Source organism: Pseudonaja textilis, chromosome 10, assembly GCF_049901715.1.
Source record: "Pseudonaja textilis isolate UNSWEBS1 chromosome 10, rPseTex1.2, whole genome shotgun sequence".
Taxonomy (NCBI): domain Eukaryota; kingdom Metazoa; phylum Chordata; class Lepidosauria; order Squamata; family Elapidae; genus Pseudonaja; species Pseudonaja textilis.
In genome coordinates, this window is record NC_141999.1 from 22637761 (window position 1) to 22657227 (window position 19467).

Sequence of the window (19467 nt, forward strand, 5' to 3'; positions counted from 1 at the left end):
GCTTATGATGAAAAAGAATAACCCACCACACAGCACAACTAAGATTAAATACATCCATATTTATGAGGAGAAAATAGCCCACACATTTGCACAATTATGCTAAGAGGGGAAAAAGCCTCAAATTGCATCAATGGAAATCATTGCGTGAATGTAGACTAGAATTTATTAGAATTGCATAACAATTCATTTCGGCCCCTGGAATTTGTTAGATTGTTGGAAGTCTCTTAAAAACGGACGTCTTTTTTGGCCTGCTAATTGACTGAGTTTGTTTGGTTTGATGTTTCCTTTGCTATGGTAATTGTTTTAGTCTCTGGGGTAGGCCTCGTCCTGCACTGGGCAGCAGCAACTGGGGTGGGTTTGGCCCCCAATCCATTTTTATAGCTTAATGACCTATGAATTGGCCCTAAATGGGGAGCCTGGTTTCTACGGCAACCATAATCATCTACTACTACAACATTACTAAACCCTCTCGCCGGCTCTCTTGCCATCAAAATAGAACAAGATGAAGGGCTGGTTCGTTCATTTAGGTCAGAGGCCTAGCAGAGTTTCCTCCCCAACTTCACTTAGAAAACCAAGAGGTTTCCTCCAAGCACAGCTGGAATTAGTTTGGAAGCTTTTCAAAAGGAGGAAAACATTTGGAGAGGCTTTCGTCAATGGATCTCCCTCCCTCCTTTCTTCCCTTCTTCCTTTCCTCTCTCTTCCCTCCTCCCTTCTCCCTTCCTCCCTCTCTTACTTCCTCCCTCCCTCCCTCCTTTCCTCTCTCTTCCCTCCTCCCTTCCCCCTTCCTCCCTCTCTTATTCCCTCCCTCCCTCCTCCTTCCTCTCTTCCTCCCTGTCCTTCCTTTCTTCCCTCTCCTCCCTCCCTCCCTCCCTCCTTCCCTTCCCTCTCCTCTCTCTCCTTCCCTCCTTCTTTCTTCTCTCTCTTCCTCCCTCCCTCCCTGTCCTTCCTTTCTTCTTTCCTCCCTTCCTCCCTCCTTCCTTCCTCCCTCAATTCCTTCCTTCCTTCCTGCTCCTTCCTCCCTCCCTCCTTCACTCCCTCTCCTTCCTTTCTTCCTTTTTTCACTGCTAACTTCAAACAGTCTCTAAAGAAACGGCTGTAAGTTAAGGGCTACCCGCACTATATATTTTTGATTGCCTGGTTGTGTTCATTGTGCAGCCCGTTGGCCTTTGGCAACTAAAAAGTCCCTGCAGTTTTCTTGGCAAGGTTTTTTCCCAAGCATTTCGCCCCTGCCTTCTTCCAAGGCTGAGAGACGAGAACCAGGCAAAAATCACCCAACTAGCTTTGGGCCCATCTTAAAGCAGGAATAGAATTCCCTGGTTCCTTCCTTGGTGCCTTTTTACCCACCACAACCAACCGGTTCCCATCCCAGTGATAAACATAGTCAGGGGAAAAAGCAGAAAAACACATTAAACCAACGGTGTATATACGGACGTAGCAAATTCTTCGCCTTGCAAATGGTTTGGTCGAAGGCCACACCAAAGGGCATCACCCTTCCTGGAAGATGCATGCTCTTCAGCCTCAGCCAGAAAGACCAAAATTTTTTAAAAAACAAAAAACTATAAAGGAAAATCAATTTTCCCTAAATGTTTTTAATTATGGCTCCTGGAAGATTGGCCTGGAATGGAACCCTCCATAAAAAAAAATGACCAGCTGATCCTAGCTAGGTTCATCCCACGCCTTCCAAAATGGACAACAGGAAGACATTGTTGTTTAAAAAAACATCTGGCTGATCTCCTAGAAGTGATTTACTACTCAGCGTAGGTGATCTTGTTACTTGCAAGCCTGGGGCGAGGACCAGTCATTTTTCTAGGGAAAAGCGCTTAGCATCTGTCCTTCCTTCCTTATCTCAGCTATCAATTTTTTTTTTCCCCCTTTAAGTAAGCCAGGCTTCGTGATAATTCCTGCTTTGTGGGAAAAAAATTATTTTGTCATTCCCACCCAACAATATAATGGTGTGTGGGTGTATTTATTCCCTTAGAAGCTTTGGATGACTGGCTTTTCCCCTGCTATGTGACTGGATTTCATAACTTTGCTTTTCTTCCTTGGAGATTTCTTCCCTCCTGGGTTCTGAATCCCAAGAACTTCTAAAAGAAACCCAACCTTTACTAAAATCAAATTAAAATCAATAGAATAGAATGGAATGGAATGGAATAGAATAGAAAATAGAATAGAATAGAATAGAATAGAATAGAATAGAATAGAATAGAATAGAATAGAATAGAATAGAATAGAATAGAATAGAAAATAGAATAGAAAATAGAATGGAATGGAATGGAATGGAATGGACTGGAATAGAATAGAATAGAATAGAATAGAATAGAATAGAATGGAATGGAATGGAATGGAATGGAATGGAATGGAATGGAATGGAATGGAATGGAATGGAATGGAATGGAATGGACTAGAAGAGAAAATAGTACAGAATAGAATAGAATAGAATGGAATGGAATGGAATGGAATGGAATGGAATGGAATGGAATAGAATAGAATATAGAATAGATTAGATTAGATTAGATTGGATTGGATTGGATTGGGTTGGAATGGAATGGAATGGAATGGAATGGAATAGAATAGAATAGAATAGAATAGAATAGAATAGAATAGAATAGAATAGAATAGAACAGAACAGAACAGAATAGAATAGAATTCTTTATTGGCCAAGTGTGATTGGACACACAGAGAATTTGTCTTGATGCAAATGCTCTCAGGGTACGTAAAAGAAAAGCTACATTCGTCAAGAGTCGAGAATCATAAGATACAACACTTAATGATAGTTATAGAGTACAAATAAGCAATCAAATCATACTAGGAAACAGTCAATATAAATTGTAAGGAGACAAGCGACAAAGTTACACTCATACAGTCACAAGTAGGAAAGGATGGGTGATAAGGAGTGATGAGAAGGTTAATAGTTATAATAGTGCATAAATTGTTGGACAGTGTTGAAGGAATTATTTGTTTAGCAGAGTGATGGCATTCGGGGAAAAACTGTCCTTGTGTCTAATTGTTCTGGTGTGCAGTGCCTTATAACATCGTTTTGAGGGAAGGAGTTGAAACAGTTTATGTCCGGGATGTGAGGAGTCTAAATATTTTCACAGCCCTCTTTTTGACTCGTGTAGTACACAGTTCCTCCATGGAAGGCAGGTTGGTAGTAATTGTTTTTTCTGCAGTCCTAATTACTCTCTGAAGTCTCTGTCTGTCTTGTTGGGCTGCAGGACCAAACCAGACAATTATAGAGGTGCAGAGGACAGGCTCAATAATTCCTCTGTAGAACTGGATTGGGCAGTTTGAGCTTTCTGAGTTGGCACAGAAAGAACGTTCTTCATTGTGCTTTTTTGATGTTAGGTGTCCATTTTAGGTCATGTGATATAGCAGAACCTAGAAATGTGAAGGTCTCTACTGTTGATACCGTGTTGTCTAGTATTGTAAGAGGTATGGGAGGATTTCTTCTAAAGTCTACCAACATCTCTACGGTTTTGAGTGTGTTCACTTCCATATTGTTCCGGTTACATCACGAGGCAAGTTGTACAACCTCCTGTTTGTATGTTGTGGCTCAAAGAAACACAGCAACAGCAATTTTCTATTCTATTTTCTATTCTAGTCCAGTCCAGTCCATTCCATTCCATTCCATTCTATTCTATTCAAATTTGGGCAATCACAATACGGGTAGTCCTCGAGTTAGGACCACAATCAAGCCCAAAATTTTATGGGGCTAACTGAAACATTTGTCCGGTGAGTTTTCGCCCCATTTTATGACGTTTCTTGCCAACGTTGTTTAGTGAATCACTGCATTTGTTAAGTTAGTCACCCAGTTGTTAAGTGAAACCGGCTTCCCCAATTGACTTGGCTTGTCAGAAAGTCGCAAAAGGGAATCGCATGAGTGACCCCAGGGACACTGCGACCGTCATAAATCTGAGACAGTTGTCAAACACCCAAATGTAAATCCTGTGACCATGCGGGATGCCGCAACGGTCATAAGTGTGAAAAAACAGTCATAAGTCACTTTTTTCTATGCCGTTGTAACTTTGAACGGTTACTAAATGAACCATTGTAAGTTTATTTAGTTTGTTTATTGAATTTACATTGCCGCCTATTTGCCCATGGCGACTCAAGGCGGCCTACAGAAGATAAAACCACATTTAAAATAATAAAACTCATAAAAAGAATCATATCTATATATACAAAAGCGAAAGATCACTCACGTGTCATCACGAAATCTCCAGAACTGTAAAGCCTACAAACTTGAAATTTGGCACATATGTTCCTCTTGGCTTCTAGGTGCTCACTAAGAAAAGATTTTTCGAAATGACCATCAGAGAATTTCCTACATTATTTTTATTAACACGCTCTGATGCAAAGGAGTTCTACCCCCCCCACACCTGAAAAGAAATCTCTTCCAAATGCAAAACACAAGCAGAGGAGTTTCTGTTTCACAGCACCAAGCAGCTTTAGTACAGAACAGTTAAGCTAAGCCACACCCAGGCTCCTTGCTGTCTCCTTCTTGCTCACACAGTAAATACTACTTCAGTTTTCATGTTTCAGTTTCCAAACAGCCCTCAACTCTCATATACTGACAGGATGCTAGCCAGATGAATACCGATGGATGCTGGTAGGCAGAGGCAGAATTTCCCCCCACCTTATTTCCCTCCCCAAATCTAAGCCCGATCACATAGTTTTGTAGCGAAGCACACGGGTATCGAGCTAGTAAATTATTATAGTATAATATAATAAAATCACCCATCCCGCACCCACCCCCGGCCCGGTGCCAGTAGATCACATGAGCCATTTAAAGTTGAGGATTGCCTGTAATATCTTGTTCAAAAAAAGACCTTGTTCATCATAATAAACCTTTTACACTTGCAGCAGCGGATGGCACCGAGCCATCCTAAAGGTGGCAGAGATGTCAGTCATGTTTGTATTATCCTCAGAGAAGCCCAATGAAGAGCCATTGTTGCTTTTTTTTTCTCTTGACAGGAGAATTTGGCTCGGTTATGGAGGGTCAACTCAGCCAAGACGGTGCTGTCTTTAAAGTTGCGGTCAAGACTATGAAGAGTAAGTACTCAGGAGAAGAAGAAGAAAAATACTCTTTTTGGATGGGAGGGTTAGAGCTGCCTCAACCCAGAGAGAGAGAGACAGAGAGAGAGGAGAGGGAAAGAGGAGAAAGAGAGGAGAGAAAGAGAGAAAGAGGAGCGAGAAAGAGAGGGAGAGAGAGAGAGAGAAAGAGGAGAAAGAGAGGAGAGAAAGAGAGAGAGAGGAGCGAGAAAGAGAGGGAGAGAGAGAGAGAGAAAGAGGAGAAAGAGAGGAGAGAGAAAGAGAGAGAAAGAGGAGCGAGAAAGAGAGGGAGAGAGAGAGAGAGAAGAGGAGAAAGAGAGGAGAGAAAGAGAGGAGAGAGGAAGAGGGAGAGAGAGAGAGAGAGAGGAGAAAGAGAGGAGAGAAAGAGAGAAAGAGGAGCGAGAAAGAGAGGGAGAGAGAGAGAGAGAAAGAGGAGAAAGAGAGGAGAGAAAGAGGAGAGAGGAAGAGGGAGAGAGAGAGAGAAAGAGGAGAAAGAGAGGAGAAAAGAGAGAAAGAGGAGAGAGAAAGAGAGGGAGAGAGAGAGAGAGAGAGAAAGAGAGAGAGAGGAGAGAAAGAGAGAAAGAGGAGCGAGAAGAGAGGGAGAGAGAGAGAGGGAAAGAGGAGAAAGAGAGGAGAGAAAGAGAGAAAGAGGAGAGAGAAAGAGAGGAGAGAGAGAGAGAGAGAAGAGGAGAAAGAGAGGAGAGAAAGAGGAGAGAGGAGAGGGAGAGAGAGAGAGAGAAAGAGAGAAAGAGAGAAGAAAAAGAGAGAAAGAGGAGAGAGAAAGAGAGGAGAGAGAGAGAAAAAGGAGAAAGAGAGGAGAGAAAGAGAGAAAGAGGAGAGAGGGAGAGAGTGAGTCAGTGGTCCAAGAAACGCACTCGTAGGAAACAGAACTCCGAGGCAGGCAATCTCCTCAAAGAAGAGTTTTATTGGATACATCCTATTGGCACATACTGGTGAAAACCGACTCTGAGATTTCCTGCGGCTTTCACCTCATTAAAAGTAAAAGTTTTTTCTCTTTCCCTCCAAGTCACTGGTCCCACTGCCCAATCCAGGTGCTGGCCAGTTGCTTGGTTACTTGCTCCTCCCCTAGCCAGTCACCTGCAAGAATGTCCTTGGTTCCCACAGGAAAACTTCATTGTTTTGGCAACAAAACCCCATCTCACTCATTCCGCCCTCCCACCGTTGCGCGGCAACCCTGAAGCCTTCAAGATGGCCTCAGCCAGGTTCACCTTAGGGTTGACCGCAGAGGTTCCCTTTCCTTTTCCTCAATGTTAAGTGTGCATGTTGCAGGTCCCCTCTCCTAAAGAGGTACGTCTGGTGGGGCCCAGAAGAAGGGCCTTCTCTGTGGTGGCTCCCTTCCTTTGGAACATCATCCCCACAGAGATTAGACTGGCTCCCATTTTGACCCTTCGGAAAAGCTGGTTTTGCCCACAGGCCCGAGGAACCCAGAGTGGCATGGACCCTCTTGTTTGAGTGTTGTTCCCATAGCGGTGGAGGGTTATTTTATATATATATGGTAAACATTTTATATTTTTAATTTAATTTTATACTTTTATTGTTTGTAAGCCACCCAGAGTCATTGTGAGTGAACGGTGGCCATGTAAATCTTCTAAAATAAATAAATAAATCTTAGGTTGTCAAGTTTCATGATCAGAAATCCTTGAGCAAGGATTAAAGCTGCCAAAGCGTTAATTTCTCTCTTCTCTTGGCAGTTGCCATATGCACCCGCAGTGAGATGGAGGACTTCCTCAGTGAGGCCGTTTGCATGAAGGACTTTGACCATCCCAACGTCATGAAACTGATCGGTGAGGGACAAGGAGGTCTCTTCTTGTGCGCCCGGTTTCTTGCAGATATGTGAAGCATCCATGGTTTCCTCCTTCTAGCACAAATCTCTATGGTTTCAACAAAACCAACCATAGAGAGCAGTCAACAAGGGCAGTTATAAAAAGTGGTCAACAAGGTCAACCATAGAGAGTGGTCAAGAAGGCCAATGTCAGAGAGTTTTCAACAAGGCCAACCATAGAGAGTGGCCAACAAGGCCAACCATAGAGAGTGGCCAACAAGGCCAACCATAGAGAACGGCCAACAAGACCAAGGAGCACAGAGGGTGAAGCAATGATACAAAAAAGAGCAGAAGAAGGATTTTATATATATATATGAAAAAAAGAGAAAGGGAAGGAGAGAGAAAGAGACAGATACATTTGCAGGGGCCCAGTGTTCCCCAATCCTGGAGCCACAAAAAGAGGATGAATGTAGATCTGCCAATCCATACTTGTGTAGGATCACAATTTCTGTGAGCCCCAACCAATCCTGAAGACACCTAAGAGTATAGGAAAATGTTTATCAACATCAGCAATGCTAAGAAGTGTGGACTTCAACTCAGAGCAACTGGTCCCTTGCAGCTCTATTCTAATTCTAATTCCATTCCCAGAATCCCCCAGCCAGCAAGTAGGAGTAGCAGGAGAAGTAGCAGGAGAAGTAGGACTTGGAGTAAGGTCCGGGTGTCCATTGCCTTTTCTGGAGATAGTTAATTACCTTGTTCGTCACCTTTTCTGCAAAGGGCCTTTAAAGAAGCTATAAGAAGATTCAAGAAGTAGCACACCTGCGTTTTGACAAAAATGGATGAAATTTGTCCAGAATGTTACAGGGTCTGTTTGAGCAGGAGGTTGGGCTAGATGACCTCTAAGGTCACTTTCAACCCTATTGTTATTCTATGTAATAAGCTCCAGTCCAAGCAAGCTGCCTGGGGCGTTTTGGGAGTTGAAGTCCATGCTTGCTAACTGGGGAATTCTGGGAGCTGAAGTCCAAGCATGCCAGCCAGTGGTGGGATTCCATTTTTTTTTTTTTACTACCGGCTCTGTGGGCGTGGCTTGGTGGGCGTGGCAGGGGAAAAGATACTGCAAAATCCCCCTTCCCTCCCCAGTCCACTAACCTGCTTTCCAGCTCCGTTCTCCTGTGCAGGCCAACCAAAGGAGACCCAGCCAATCAGCTGGGACTCGAGAGGCGGAGCATAGATGGGTGTGGGGCCAGTCAGAAGCTGGATTTGCGGGTTCTCCGAACTAACTTCCGCTAACTAATTTCCTCCAAATTTCCACTACCGGTTCTCCAGAACTGGTCCGAACCGGCTGAATCCCATCTCTGATGCCAGCTGGGGAATTCTGGGAGTTGAAATCAAGCATAATGACTGGAGAATTCTGGAAGTTGAAATCCTCACACCTTAAGGTTGAGCAATACCGCTCTAGCGATTCCAACTCGCCTTGAGTACGTCAGCTTACCTAACCTTAGGGCCTGCCTCTCCCTTCGTCTGCGTACTTCCTCCTCTTAGTAAATTCCCAGACTGGGATTGACATCCAATCGTGGGCCAGATTTACAATTTCTAGCATGGGGCGGAGAGCAGGGGGCGGGGGGAGCAGCCCAACCCAGACAGACCTGCAAAGTTCACCTTTGCTCATTCCATCAGGGGCAAAAAAAAATAATGTTTAGCTGGAGAAAAAAATAATAATGTTTAGATGGAAAAGAACGGAAACTGCCTGGGCTTCGGGAAGGAGTGGGGGAGAGAGAGAGAGAGAGAGACTGGGCTGGGGAAAAGCAGAAAGGACAGACTGTCCCCTGGGGGGATGAAGCTGTGAGCGGGAGGGATGAGACAACATTATTTGGGAAAACAGATGTTGGCAAGATTGTGGGACGGAGCTGACAGACGGGTGGGCGGGAAGCTCAGCTAATGCAACTCAGGCTTGTTTTGGGGTTTGGAAGGCAGACAAGTGGGACCTTCTCACTCAGTTTCTCCCCACCTCTTTTTATTTTTCCCCCATCCCCCCATTTTTTCCTCCTCTGCCCTCTGGTTCCTGTTAAAGAGGATCACGGTCAAAATAACATTAGGGTTGCATCCATTTTGGTCGGCCCAATTTAAAAAAGATGTTGAGACTCTCTGGAAAGTGTGCAGAGAAGAGCAAAGACAACGATTAGGGGACTGGAGGCTGAAACATATGAAGAACGATTGCAGGAATTGGGAATATAATAGTTTAATGAAAAGAAGGACTGGGGGCTGTGGGGACATGATAGCAGCGTTCCAATATCTCAGGGGCTGCCCCAAAGAAGAGGGAGTCAAGCTATTCTCCAAAGCACCTGAGGACAGGACAAGAGGCAACGGGTGGAAACTAACCTAGGAGAGAAAGCAGCCTGGAATTAAGGAGAAATTGGCTGACAGTTAGTCTAATTAAACAATGAAAGGGTCAGTTTAGGATCAGGAAGGGAAGGAGAAGAACTTCTTGTACTCTTAGCTTTCCCCTGATCCTTTTAAACGCTTTTCAACAGGTTTGCAATGAACCTCAGCTGAATAGATCTAGTGTAGCATGAAAATCACCCATCTGGATTTGTTTTATTATTATTATTTTTTTGAGATTCGTGGTGCTGAACAATTTCGTGGTGTGTTTGTGAACCACAATACCTGGTCTCATGCTAAGTGCAAGTGAATAAACCATAATAACCATGGTTTCGTGAGAGGGAAGCCAGCCCCTTCCTTTCTCTTTTGTGTCAGTCTGTCTTTCTTTTGATCAAAGATAATATTTGTAGCTCAGGGTTGAAATGAGGAGTCGTTGGTGCCCTCTGAGCTTGCTTGTTTTCTTGCAGACGTTTCATGACCCAGCTAGGTAACATCATCAGTGTTAGACGGGAAGGGGGTTTCTGGAGGTGAAGAAGGGGAGGAAAAAGAGGAAGGGTGCTGAAGGATTGTCTCTGAGTTTGGCTGTTTTCTTGCAGGCGTTTCATGATCCAGCTAGGTAACATCATCAGTGCTCAGTGATGTTACCTAGTTTGGGGGTAATGAAACGTTTGCAAGAAAACAGCCAAGCTCAGAGAGCACCAAGGACCCCACGTTGTCTTCTGCTTTAATTTAGAGAATTTACAAATGTTCTCTTTGCCTTTCCTGAAGGCGTCTGCCTGCAGAACACAGAAAGCGAAGGCTATCCGTCCCCTGTGGTAATCCTGCCATTTATGAAACATGGAGATCTACACAGCTTCCTGCTGTACTCCCGGCTTGGGGAGAGCCCTGTGGTAAGTAGCAATCTTGCAGGGTCATTGATTCTTAGCCCTAAAACAATGGACTGTCTTAGTTGTCGTAGTGGACAACCAGCTATCTACGAGCCAACAGTGTACAGTGGCAGCCCAAAAGGCCAATGCAATCCTAAGTTGCATTAACAGAGGGATACAATCATGATCAAGTGAGGTACTAATACCACTCTATAAAGCCTTAGTAAGACCACACCTAGAGTACTGCATCCAGCTTTGGTCACCGCGTTATAAAAATGATGTTGAAACTCCAGAAAGAGTGCAGAGAAGAGCAAGCAGGATGATTGGGGGACTGGAGACTAAAACATACGATGAACGGTTGAAGGAACTGGGCCTGGCTAGTCTAGTGAAGAGAAGGACCAGGGGAGACAGGAGAGCAGCCTTCCAATATTTGAGGGGATGCCACAGAGAGGAGGAGGAGGCTAAGCTATTTTCCAAAGCACCTGAAGGCCAGACAACGATCAATGGATGGAAACTGAACAAGGAGAGATTCAACCTGGAAATAAGGAGGAACTTTCTGACAGCGAGAACAATCAACCGATGGAATAGAAGTTGCCTTCTGAAGTTGTGGGAGCTTCATCCCTGGAGGCTTTCAAGAAGAGACTGGACGGCCATCTGTCAGAAATGGTGTAGGGTCTACTGCTTGGGTGGCGGGTTGGACTAGATGATCTAACAAGGTCCCTTCCAACTCTGTTAATCTGTTAAATCAGAGGATAGCCTAGTCCTTGTTGGTGTCCTCCGATTGTCCCAAAGGGGCTTTTTCAAAAGACAACTGGACTTTCTGTTTTTTTTCTTTGAAAACGTTTCACTTCTCCTCCCTGAACTTCTTCCCCTCTGACCGGATGGCGGAGAATGGAATTCTTCCGTCAGAACTGAGGAAGCTTCTGGGATGAGAAGCGAAACGTCTTCAAAGGAAAACCGAGAAAGTCCAGTTGCCCCTTGAAAAAAAAAAGCCCCTCTGGGATGACCATGACCTGGAGAATCTCCCATAGACACTCCTCTGATCGGGTTCTTCTTCCTTCACAGCACCTGCCCATGCAGATGTTGGTCAAATTCATGGTGGACATTGCAAGTGGCATGGAGTACCTCAGCAGCAAGAACTTCATTCATCGGGACCTCGCTGCCCGCAACTGCATGTGAGTTTCTACCGGGGGAGAACCCTAAAAAATGGGGGATTTAGAAGCGGAGATCAGCAGTGAGGCCCCATCAGGATCCAGTTCAGCACCATCCAAATTTGGAGGTCTCAGTTCTCAAACTTTCCCAGCCTTTGCTGAGAATTCTGGGAGTTGAAGTCCAGACGCTTCTTGGCTTGGGGCGCACGACGATGTCACTCAAGCTGTTTGAAAGGGTTCCTTAAATGTCTGATGTAAGAGTTCAGCGGGGATGTTGCTCTATATCATGCATGTGAATACTATTTTTATGATAACTGATTTTCTTTCTATCTGGCTTACTTTGATCTCACCTTTATTATTTTTGTAAATAAGTCAAGGTAGCCAGCATTTACTCCTTTCTCTGCCTATTTTCCCCACAAAAACAACCTTGTGGGAGTCGGCTGGGAGAGAAAGATTGGCCTAAAGTCACCTAGCTGACTTTCATGCCTAAGGCGGGACTAGAACTCACAGTCTCCTAGTGATTGGCCCAAGGTCACCCAATCGGCTTTCATGCCTAAGATGAGACTAGAACTCTCAGCATCCGGTATTGTTCCAAAGTTACCCAGCCTGCTATTTTGCCTAAGGCAGGACTAGAACTCACAGTCTCCTGGTGATTGGGTGAAGATCACCCAACCGGCTTTCATGGCTAAGGCAGGACTAGAACTCACAGTCTCCTGGTGATTGGCTCAATTTTACCCAACCGGCTTTCATGGCTAAGATAGGACTAGAACTCACAGTCTCCTGGTGATTGGTTGAAGATCACCCAACCGGCTTTCATGGCTAAGGCAGGACTAGAACTCACCATCTCCTGGTAATTGGTTCAAGATCACCCAACTGGCTTTCATGGCTAAGGCAGGACTAGAACTCACAGTCTCCTGGTTTCCAGCCTGGTGCCTTCACCTCTTAACTAATCTGACTCAGAATCTGGTCAGTCTGAGTGCGTTTCCTCCCTTTATCTTCACGAGAACTGACAACGGTCTTGTCTGGGACGCTTCCTCAGATTAAGTTTCTGCCCTGGGCTCAGATTTCTTTTATCTGAGCCTTGTATGGGTGGTTTGCTCCTTCTGCCTGTCACACGGTCCCCTTGTCCTCACCCTTCAAAGCCTTTCCTTCAAGAGCCCTTCGCATTCCCTCCGCAGGCTGAACGAAAGCATGACGGCCTGTGTGGCCGATTTTGGCCTCTCCAAGAAGATCTACAACGGTGACTATTACCGCCAAGGTCGTATCTCCAAGATGCCGGTGAAGTGGATTGCCATCGAGAGCCTGGCCGATCGCGTTTACACCACCAAGAGCGACGTGGTGAGTCTCCACCAGTAAATCGGGCTAACTTTTCGTTCCCGCTGGAAACCAGCTTCCAACCTTTCCACTGGGAGTATGTGGGCTCCACCTGGATGACAGATTTCTTCTGCCTCCCTTATCTTCTTTCTTCCAATCTCTGCCCTGCAGTGGTCCTTTGGAGTCACCATGTGGGAAATTGCCACTCGAGGCCAGACGCCTTATCCCGGGGTGGAAAACAGTGAAATTTACGACTACCTACATCAAGGCAACCGCCTCAAGCAGCCGATTGACTGCCTGGATAGCCTGTAAGTACAGTATCCCTGCCTCAGTTTCTCCTGTTGTCAAGAAATATAGGCGTTCCCATTTCCCTACCCTGGATCTGACTCAAATGTTATTTGATTGCTGTTTGTATAAGGGGCCGAGAGATAAGTACCTTGATCCATATATTAAACGTACGGCCCAGTGGGAGGCCCATATTAAAACAATACATACCTCATGTGTGGCCATATCAATGATGCATAAAGGCAAATATCTCTTCAATGGTAGTTTTTACATTCTGATGATGTTAGCAGACGCTCACGAAAGTTAAGTGGATAATATAGTTTAAGTTCCAGATATTGTCTGTCTCTTCTTTTAGACAGATAGGTAGGTAGATAGATAGATGGATGGATGGATAGATAGGTGTAGGTGTAGGTGTAGATTATATATGTGTGTGTGTTTTCTTAAGTTTTCACAGGTATTTATATGTATGGTATTCAGCTTTGTTTGGGTATTTTCCCACATCATTATAGTTGTGCTTTTAAAGTTGGTATAGCGTTTGGCAGAATCTCATCTGCCATCATCAGGCTTCTGTTTAGAAGATGAACACAATACAGAAGCCTGATGATGGCAGATGAGATTCTGCCAACGTTGCTACAACTTTAAAAGCACAACTATAATGACGGGAAAATACCGAACAAAGCTGAATACCATACAGGTAGTACCTGCGAAACTTAAGAAAATATATATATATATATATATATATATATATATATTGTTTTCTGAGGTTCTGCGGTATTTTATGGATCTTTGGTTGTTGGGTTTCTCCCTAAGATTCAAAGTGTCTGAATTTGATGAAGTCCATTCATCATCATCAGGCTCTGTCTTTGGCTCTTGCTTTTCAGAGTCTGAAAAGCAAGAGCCAAGACAGAGGCTGATGATGATGAATGAACTTCATCAACTTCAGAACTAATTCGGAAAACAACAAGATCCATATATATATATATATATATATATATATAGAGAGAGAGAGAGAGAGAGAGAGAGAGAGAGAGAGAGAGGTAGAAGTGTGTGTGTGATGACCCAGGGTGGGATACAAAACAAACACAGTCACAGAAAACAGGTGAAGCCCCTTTCATTCCTTCACTTTGCTTCCAAACTCCAAATACCCTTGATGGAATCCAAAAAACTCCCACACACAGTTACAAGAAGAAGGGAAAAAGCAACACAAACCAGGCAAGATAAGGGCTGGAGGACGTCCACAGATAACACACCCTGGGAAGGACGACAAACTCAGAGAGGAACCATAAACTAGAGATATTTCCATGCTTTGTTTTTAGCATTTGCCAGTACGCATGTCCATCCTCTTATTCAGTTGTCACAGCTGCAGCCCAGGAAGAGGATCAAGGCCCTCTCCCCCCAAGTAGGCCACGTCTCTCCCTGATCCTCTCCTCCCTGCGTGCCCTAGGATGAAGAGGGGATGGGCCTGGGTCCTCCTCTGACTGCCCAGCCGGCCTCTGCCCTTCCCCAGCCTCCTTCACAACTTCCAGAGCTACACTTCCACTCCCTGTCAGCTGTTCCTCCTCTCCCTTAGAGTCAGTCTCTACCAGGGGCATGACAGTGTGTGTGTGTGGGTATGTGTGTATGTGTGTACCACCTAGGTTTGGCGTCCTACTCCCAGAAACTTTGGAAAGAAACCAGAGGAGAAGCAATAGAGTTGGGGGTGAGAGGAAGGGACATAGCCAAAATTTGGGTGTCAAGGGAAAGAAAAACATTTGTGGGGTCCTTGGTGCTCTTGGAACTTGGTTATTTTCCTGCAGACATTTCGTTACCAAACTAGGTAACATCATCAATGCAAGAAGGGAGAAGGAGGGGAGGAGGAGAAATATTGCAGGTCCTCGGTGCTCTCAGAACTTGGTTGTTTTCATGCAAACGTTTCATTACCCAACGAGCTAACATAATCAGTGTTAGAAGGGAGTGTTTGCTCTCTATTTATAAGCCCCACTTCCTTCTAGCACCGCTGGCTGGGGAACTCTGGGAGTTGAAGTCCACAAGTTGTAAAGTTGCCAAGATTGGTGACACTTGCTGCAGATCCCCAGAGGGAATCTGTTCTCCAGAAACAACTTCTCCGTCTTCTTGTTCTTCTCCCCTGCTCCCCTCATCCTCTCCTCTCAGGTATGAGCTGATGACGAGCTGCTGGGCGCTGAACCCCCGCGACCGCCCCACTTTCGAAATCCTATCCCAGGAGCTGGAGAAGACCCTCAAGTCACTCCCACCTCCCAAAGACCCCGAAGAGATCCTCTATGTCAACATGGACGATGGCGTGGCCCCCGCCGAGGTGGAGCTGGGCGCCGTGGGAGGCCTGGGGCCCGAGGAAGCCCTAGCCAAGGAGAGCCAGCTGCTGAAGGCCATGGTGACGTCCGCCGAGGTGCACCCGCCACAGGCCATGGGCCGCTACGTGATGTGCCCCACTCCCCTCGAGAACAGCCGGCTCTTGACCGAAGCCCTCGGCTGCGCCGCCACTGAGGAAGGGGCCTAAAAAGGGAAGATCTGCAGACCTATCCATTGGGTGTTTATGTACCCAATTGGAAGGCACCCTGTTTGGTGACCCCCACCCACCTCTCTGCCCCCAAGAGGGGGCTTCCAAAGACAAACCTTTGAGGCCCATGGACATCCTTCACCCGACGGATCTCTCTCCCACCTGACTCCGCTGACCTGCGCCCACAAATCGAGGACCTCCTTACCTGTTCCAGTTCACCTGGGCCAGAGTGGGTTTCCAGCAGGCCACCCCTTGCGTGGGTCTCCTCGTCGCCCCCTCCTCTTCTTTCTCTCCCCTCTAGGCCCGGCATTCCTTCTTGCCCCCCTCAAGGCAAACCCACGGACTCGGAGCGGATGCAAAGACGGGGCCTGATTTTAATTACAGCACTTCCAGTCTCAGAAATTATTTTCCTACCTGGAGAGGGTTTGCTAAGAACAAAAGAGGGGTGGGGGGATTGGCATCCCACTCCCCAATTTTATGTCACTCAACAGCTTCATTCTTTTCAAAGTGAGAGATGGATCCCTGGTTCCGTGTCGAGTTTCAGCTTTGGACAAGCAGATAGAATTGTGCAATGCCAACCTCTTTGAGAAAACTCATTCCCTGCCGTTGAATCCTATTTTCCGGGACTTTATTCCAGCTGCAAAAAATCATATTTTCCATTCTACTTGCCAGTATGCATTATGCAATCTCGCCTTCCCTTTCGGGGAATCTGTAAGGAACGGCCAGATTGGAGAAAGGAGGTGTTTTCTGCTGGTCTAAAAAGCAGGGCTGTCCAACCGTGGCCATTTAAAAACCTGTGGACTTCAAATCCCAGAATGCCCCAGCCAGCATGTCTTAAACCCTGCCCCCCTTTTTAAACATGCAACACACCTCCTTATTCTTTTGACGTTCCTTGTACCTGTTGTGTTATTTGACATTATCTGCTATTACACTAAGATTACAGTCTATCAAGCTGACGTGCACACAGCCCAGTGAATTATTTTCCTTTAGATTCTTATTAATGATTTTTTTATATATATTATATAGATAAATAAATATATATATATAAATGTATATACTTTTTAAAGAAAAAAATGCTGTATATGAAATGGTTTTTTTCCCCACTCATTACTTTTGTAAAAATGCATTTTCCACTCAGGTCTGTTTTTAGAGAATGCTCTGTGGTATATTTTTGCTTTTAAATAAAAACTTTCTTTTAAAAAAATAAATAAATAACAGAGGTGATAATCTGGTCCTGAAATTTTAATTGCTCAGGGGGCAAGGAAGTTATGGGGAGGGGCAGGAAAGAAGGCTTGAAACAGGCACTGAGTAGTCCTCGGCTTATGCCCACAATCGGGCCCACAAATTTCCCTAGCAAGCCAGTTGTTAAATGAGTCACGCCCAATTTCACAACCTTTGTTTTTGCCATGGTTGATCCCCTCTTCTTTGTGGCAAACCCCTTAGCTATTCCAATGCTGCTATTAGGTCACCCCAGTTTTTTTTTCTTCCAGTTCCCTCAATTGTTCAGCAAGCAGTTTAGCCTCCAGACCCACGATCATCTTTGTTGCCCTTCTCTCCGCTCAGGGGTCTTCAAACTTGACAGCTTTAAGAGTTGTGGACTTCAACTCCCAGAATTTCTCCTTCAGTCATGTTAGCTCAGGAATTCTGGGAGTTGAAGTCCACCCGTCTTAAAGTTGCCAAGTTTGGAGACCCTTCTTCTAGGGTCTCCACATCTCCATTGGTAGCTGAGCTGGGAAGCCTTGCTTATTCTTAAAAACCAATGCAATGTGGATTTTGATCACGTGATTGGGGGTGGGGGATGCTGGAGCAGTGAAGGCATAACAGAGTTGGAAGGGACCAATGCAATGTGTATTGGAAGCGGGCTGGGTGGGTGGGAGGATTAATCCCTTGTTTTCCCCCTCTCCTTGTCAGGCAAATGCACCATCAATAGGCACATTCAAGACTGCTTCCTAGAACTATTCTTGAATCAAGCCCAGCAAGTCAACAGAGAAACAAGGAAGTCCATTTAGCAAGGGGGAAACTCTTGTCTCCCCAAACACATTCCTCTTAATTGGGGTCGAACTCTTTTCCAGTCAGCCCCGGAGTCCTTAAAGGGGGATTTTCTGTTTCTCGGACTGTCAATAGGGAAGTAAAATGAGTAGGAAACTTTAAAAGGAGAGGAAGCGAATACATACAGAATAGGGAAATAGGAAAACAGGATTTGCTTTCAATTGATAAATCTGTTTCAATCAGAGGTGTGCGAAGGGCATGGTAAAATAAAAAATAAAAAATCAACATGGTGATTTAAGACACAAATTCCAATCCTCCTTCACTTGAAGGAAAAGGAATGGGCCCTAACCCAGTTTGGTCGGTTGGTTGGTTAGGTGCTATCAAGTTGGTGTTAATATTTAGTTACCACATAGATTAAGGAGGTCTCCAACTTTGGTAACTTCAGAACTTGTAGATTTCGACTCCCAGAATTCCTTAGCTAGCATGGGTGGCGGAGGAATTGTGGGAGTTGAAGTCCACAAGTTTTAAAGCTGCTTTTAAAGTTTTAAAGTTGGAGACCCCTGACATAGATTTTCTGTAAGAAGATATATTTTCAACCTGGCCTTTTAGAGGGTCTCTCAGGGTTCGTTCACTGCCGCTATAATAAAGTCTATCCATCTTGCAGCTGGTGGTTTCTTTCCAATTTACCCAGAATTACAGGATCCTTACGGGAGCTGGATCTTTGAATCCTGAGCTCAATATAAGGAGCTGTGGAGAGCTCCAATTATCCTGAGAAAGGTTTTTAGCCTGAAGAGGACAAAAATCAGATTGGAAATATCTCATTGCTGGTCTGGCTGTTACGATGCTACCCTCTGGTGGTTAAATTTCTGCAATGTAGAAATAGTCAAATTCCATATTTCTCAACTTCGGCAATTTTAAGAGAAGTGGACTTCAACTCCCAGAATTCCCCAGCCAGATGCTGTGGGAGTTGAAGTTCACAGCTCTTAAGGTTGAGGTACAACGCTCTAAGATTCAGTCTTCCCAAGTTTACACCACCAGATGTGTTGGAACTACACTTCCCAGAATTTTCAGACAACATAGCTCCAGTGCTTAAAGTGATATATCAACTAGCATCATTATCTTGTGCCAAGCATTGTCAACTAGAAAGCTGTGGTTTATTATTAAATCATGGTTTAGTTTGTAGAAAGTTAGCACCCACCCCTCTCCTATGAAATATTTTAGGAAATATTAAAAAGGCAGAATATTATAGTTCCCTAAAGGGAGAAATATGCTCTTGGAGACAGAAAGAGCCCCCATCTTTCTTAATAGCTCTCAGCATATGCCAGCACTTAAGAGATAAATAGAATAGAATAGAATAGAATAGAATAGAATTCTTTATTGGCCAAGTGTGATTGGACAAGGAATTTGTCTTGGTGCAAATGCTGTCACAGTACATAAAATAAAGATACATTTGTCAAGAGTCAAGAATCATAAGGTACAACACTTAATAATAGTCATAGGGTACAATAAGCAATTAAATCATACTAGGAAACAATCAATAAAGAGTTAGATAGCTCTATTTATAGGCAAAAATTCCCGCAGCAAGGTCTGAAGAAAGGTAGGGTGAGCCCTCAGCCACAACAGGAATTGCCCAACAAGCCCCTTCACTGTATCTGCAGTCCAAACTTCAACCAAACCTGGGAGCTCAGACAACCTACAAAGTTAGCTGAGGCCCCTACAACAACCAATAGAATACATGTTCTTGCACAGGAACAGAAAGCTCAAGTGCAAAGCCCGAGAAAGTATAAATACCCCTCACTCTCAACTCCATGTGGTTCTGCTTCAACATTAAACCATCTTTCCAATCAATCTCCATGTTTCCAGTGTCTTTCTCCCGTCTCGGAACTGAAACAGGTGGATATTTCTTCCAACAAGTTCAATATCTAAATCTGAGCCCCATCTAGACAAAGTTACTCTATATTCAAATTCCATTTTGTTCAGTAGGGATAATAAACTCTACTAGGTATTTGGCTAGGTTATGCTCGATTTGGGGGCAATGTTGCTTTTACAGTTGCATAATTCATAATGACCTCCATTTAAGAGAAATGCAGGTTATATATAAAATATTACATAAGTTTGTGTGTAGTATATATT

The 19467-nt window shown here is 44.6% G+C and overlaps 1 protein-coding gene across 2 annotated transcripts in view; it reads left to right on the forward strand.

The window, feature by feature from the left end:
- The window catches only part of AXL (AXL receptor tyrosine kinase), a 57746-nt gene extending 42332 nt beyond the window's left edge, over positions 1-15414 (forward strand). For both annotated transcript variants that reach the window (XM_026715435.2, XM_026715436.2), the window contains exons 14-20: positions 4975-5052; positions 6765-6857; positions 9983-10104; positions 11146-11255; positions 12410-12569; positions 12717-12853; positions 14982-15414. In XM_026715435.2, coding sequence (XP_026571220.1) covers positions 4975-5052; positions 6765-6857; positions 9983-10104; positions 11146-11255; positions 12410-12569; positions 12717-12853; positions 14982-15345 — 1064 coding nt within the window. In that variant the 3' untranslated portion in view covers positions 15346-15414. The remainder of the gene's footprint in view (positions 1-4974; positions 5053-6764; positions 6858-9982; positions 10105-11145; positions 11256-12409; positions 12570-12716; positions 12854-14981) is intronic.
- Positions 15415-19467: the final 4053 nt, after the last annotated feature.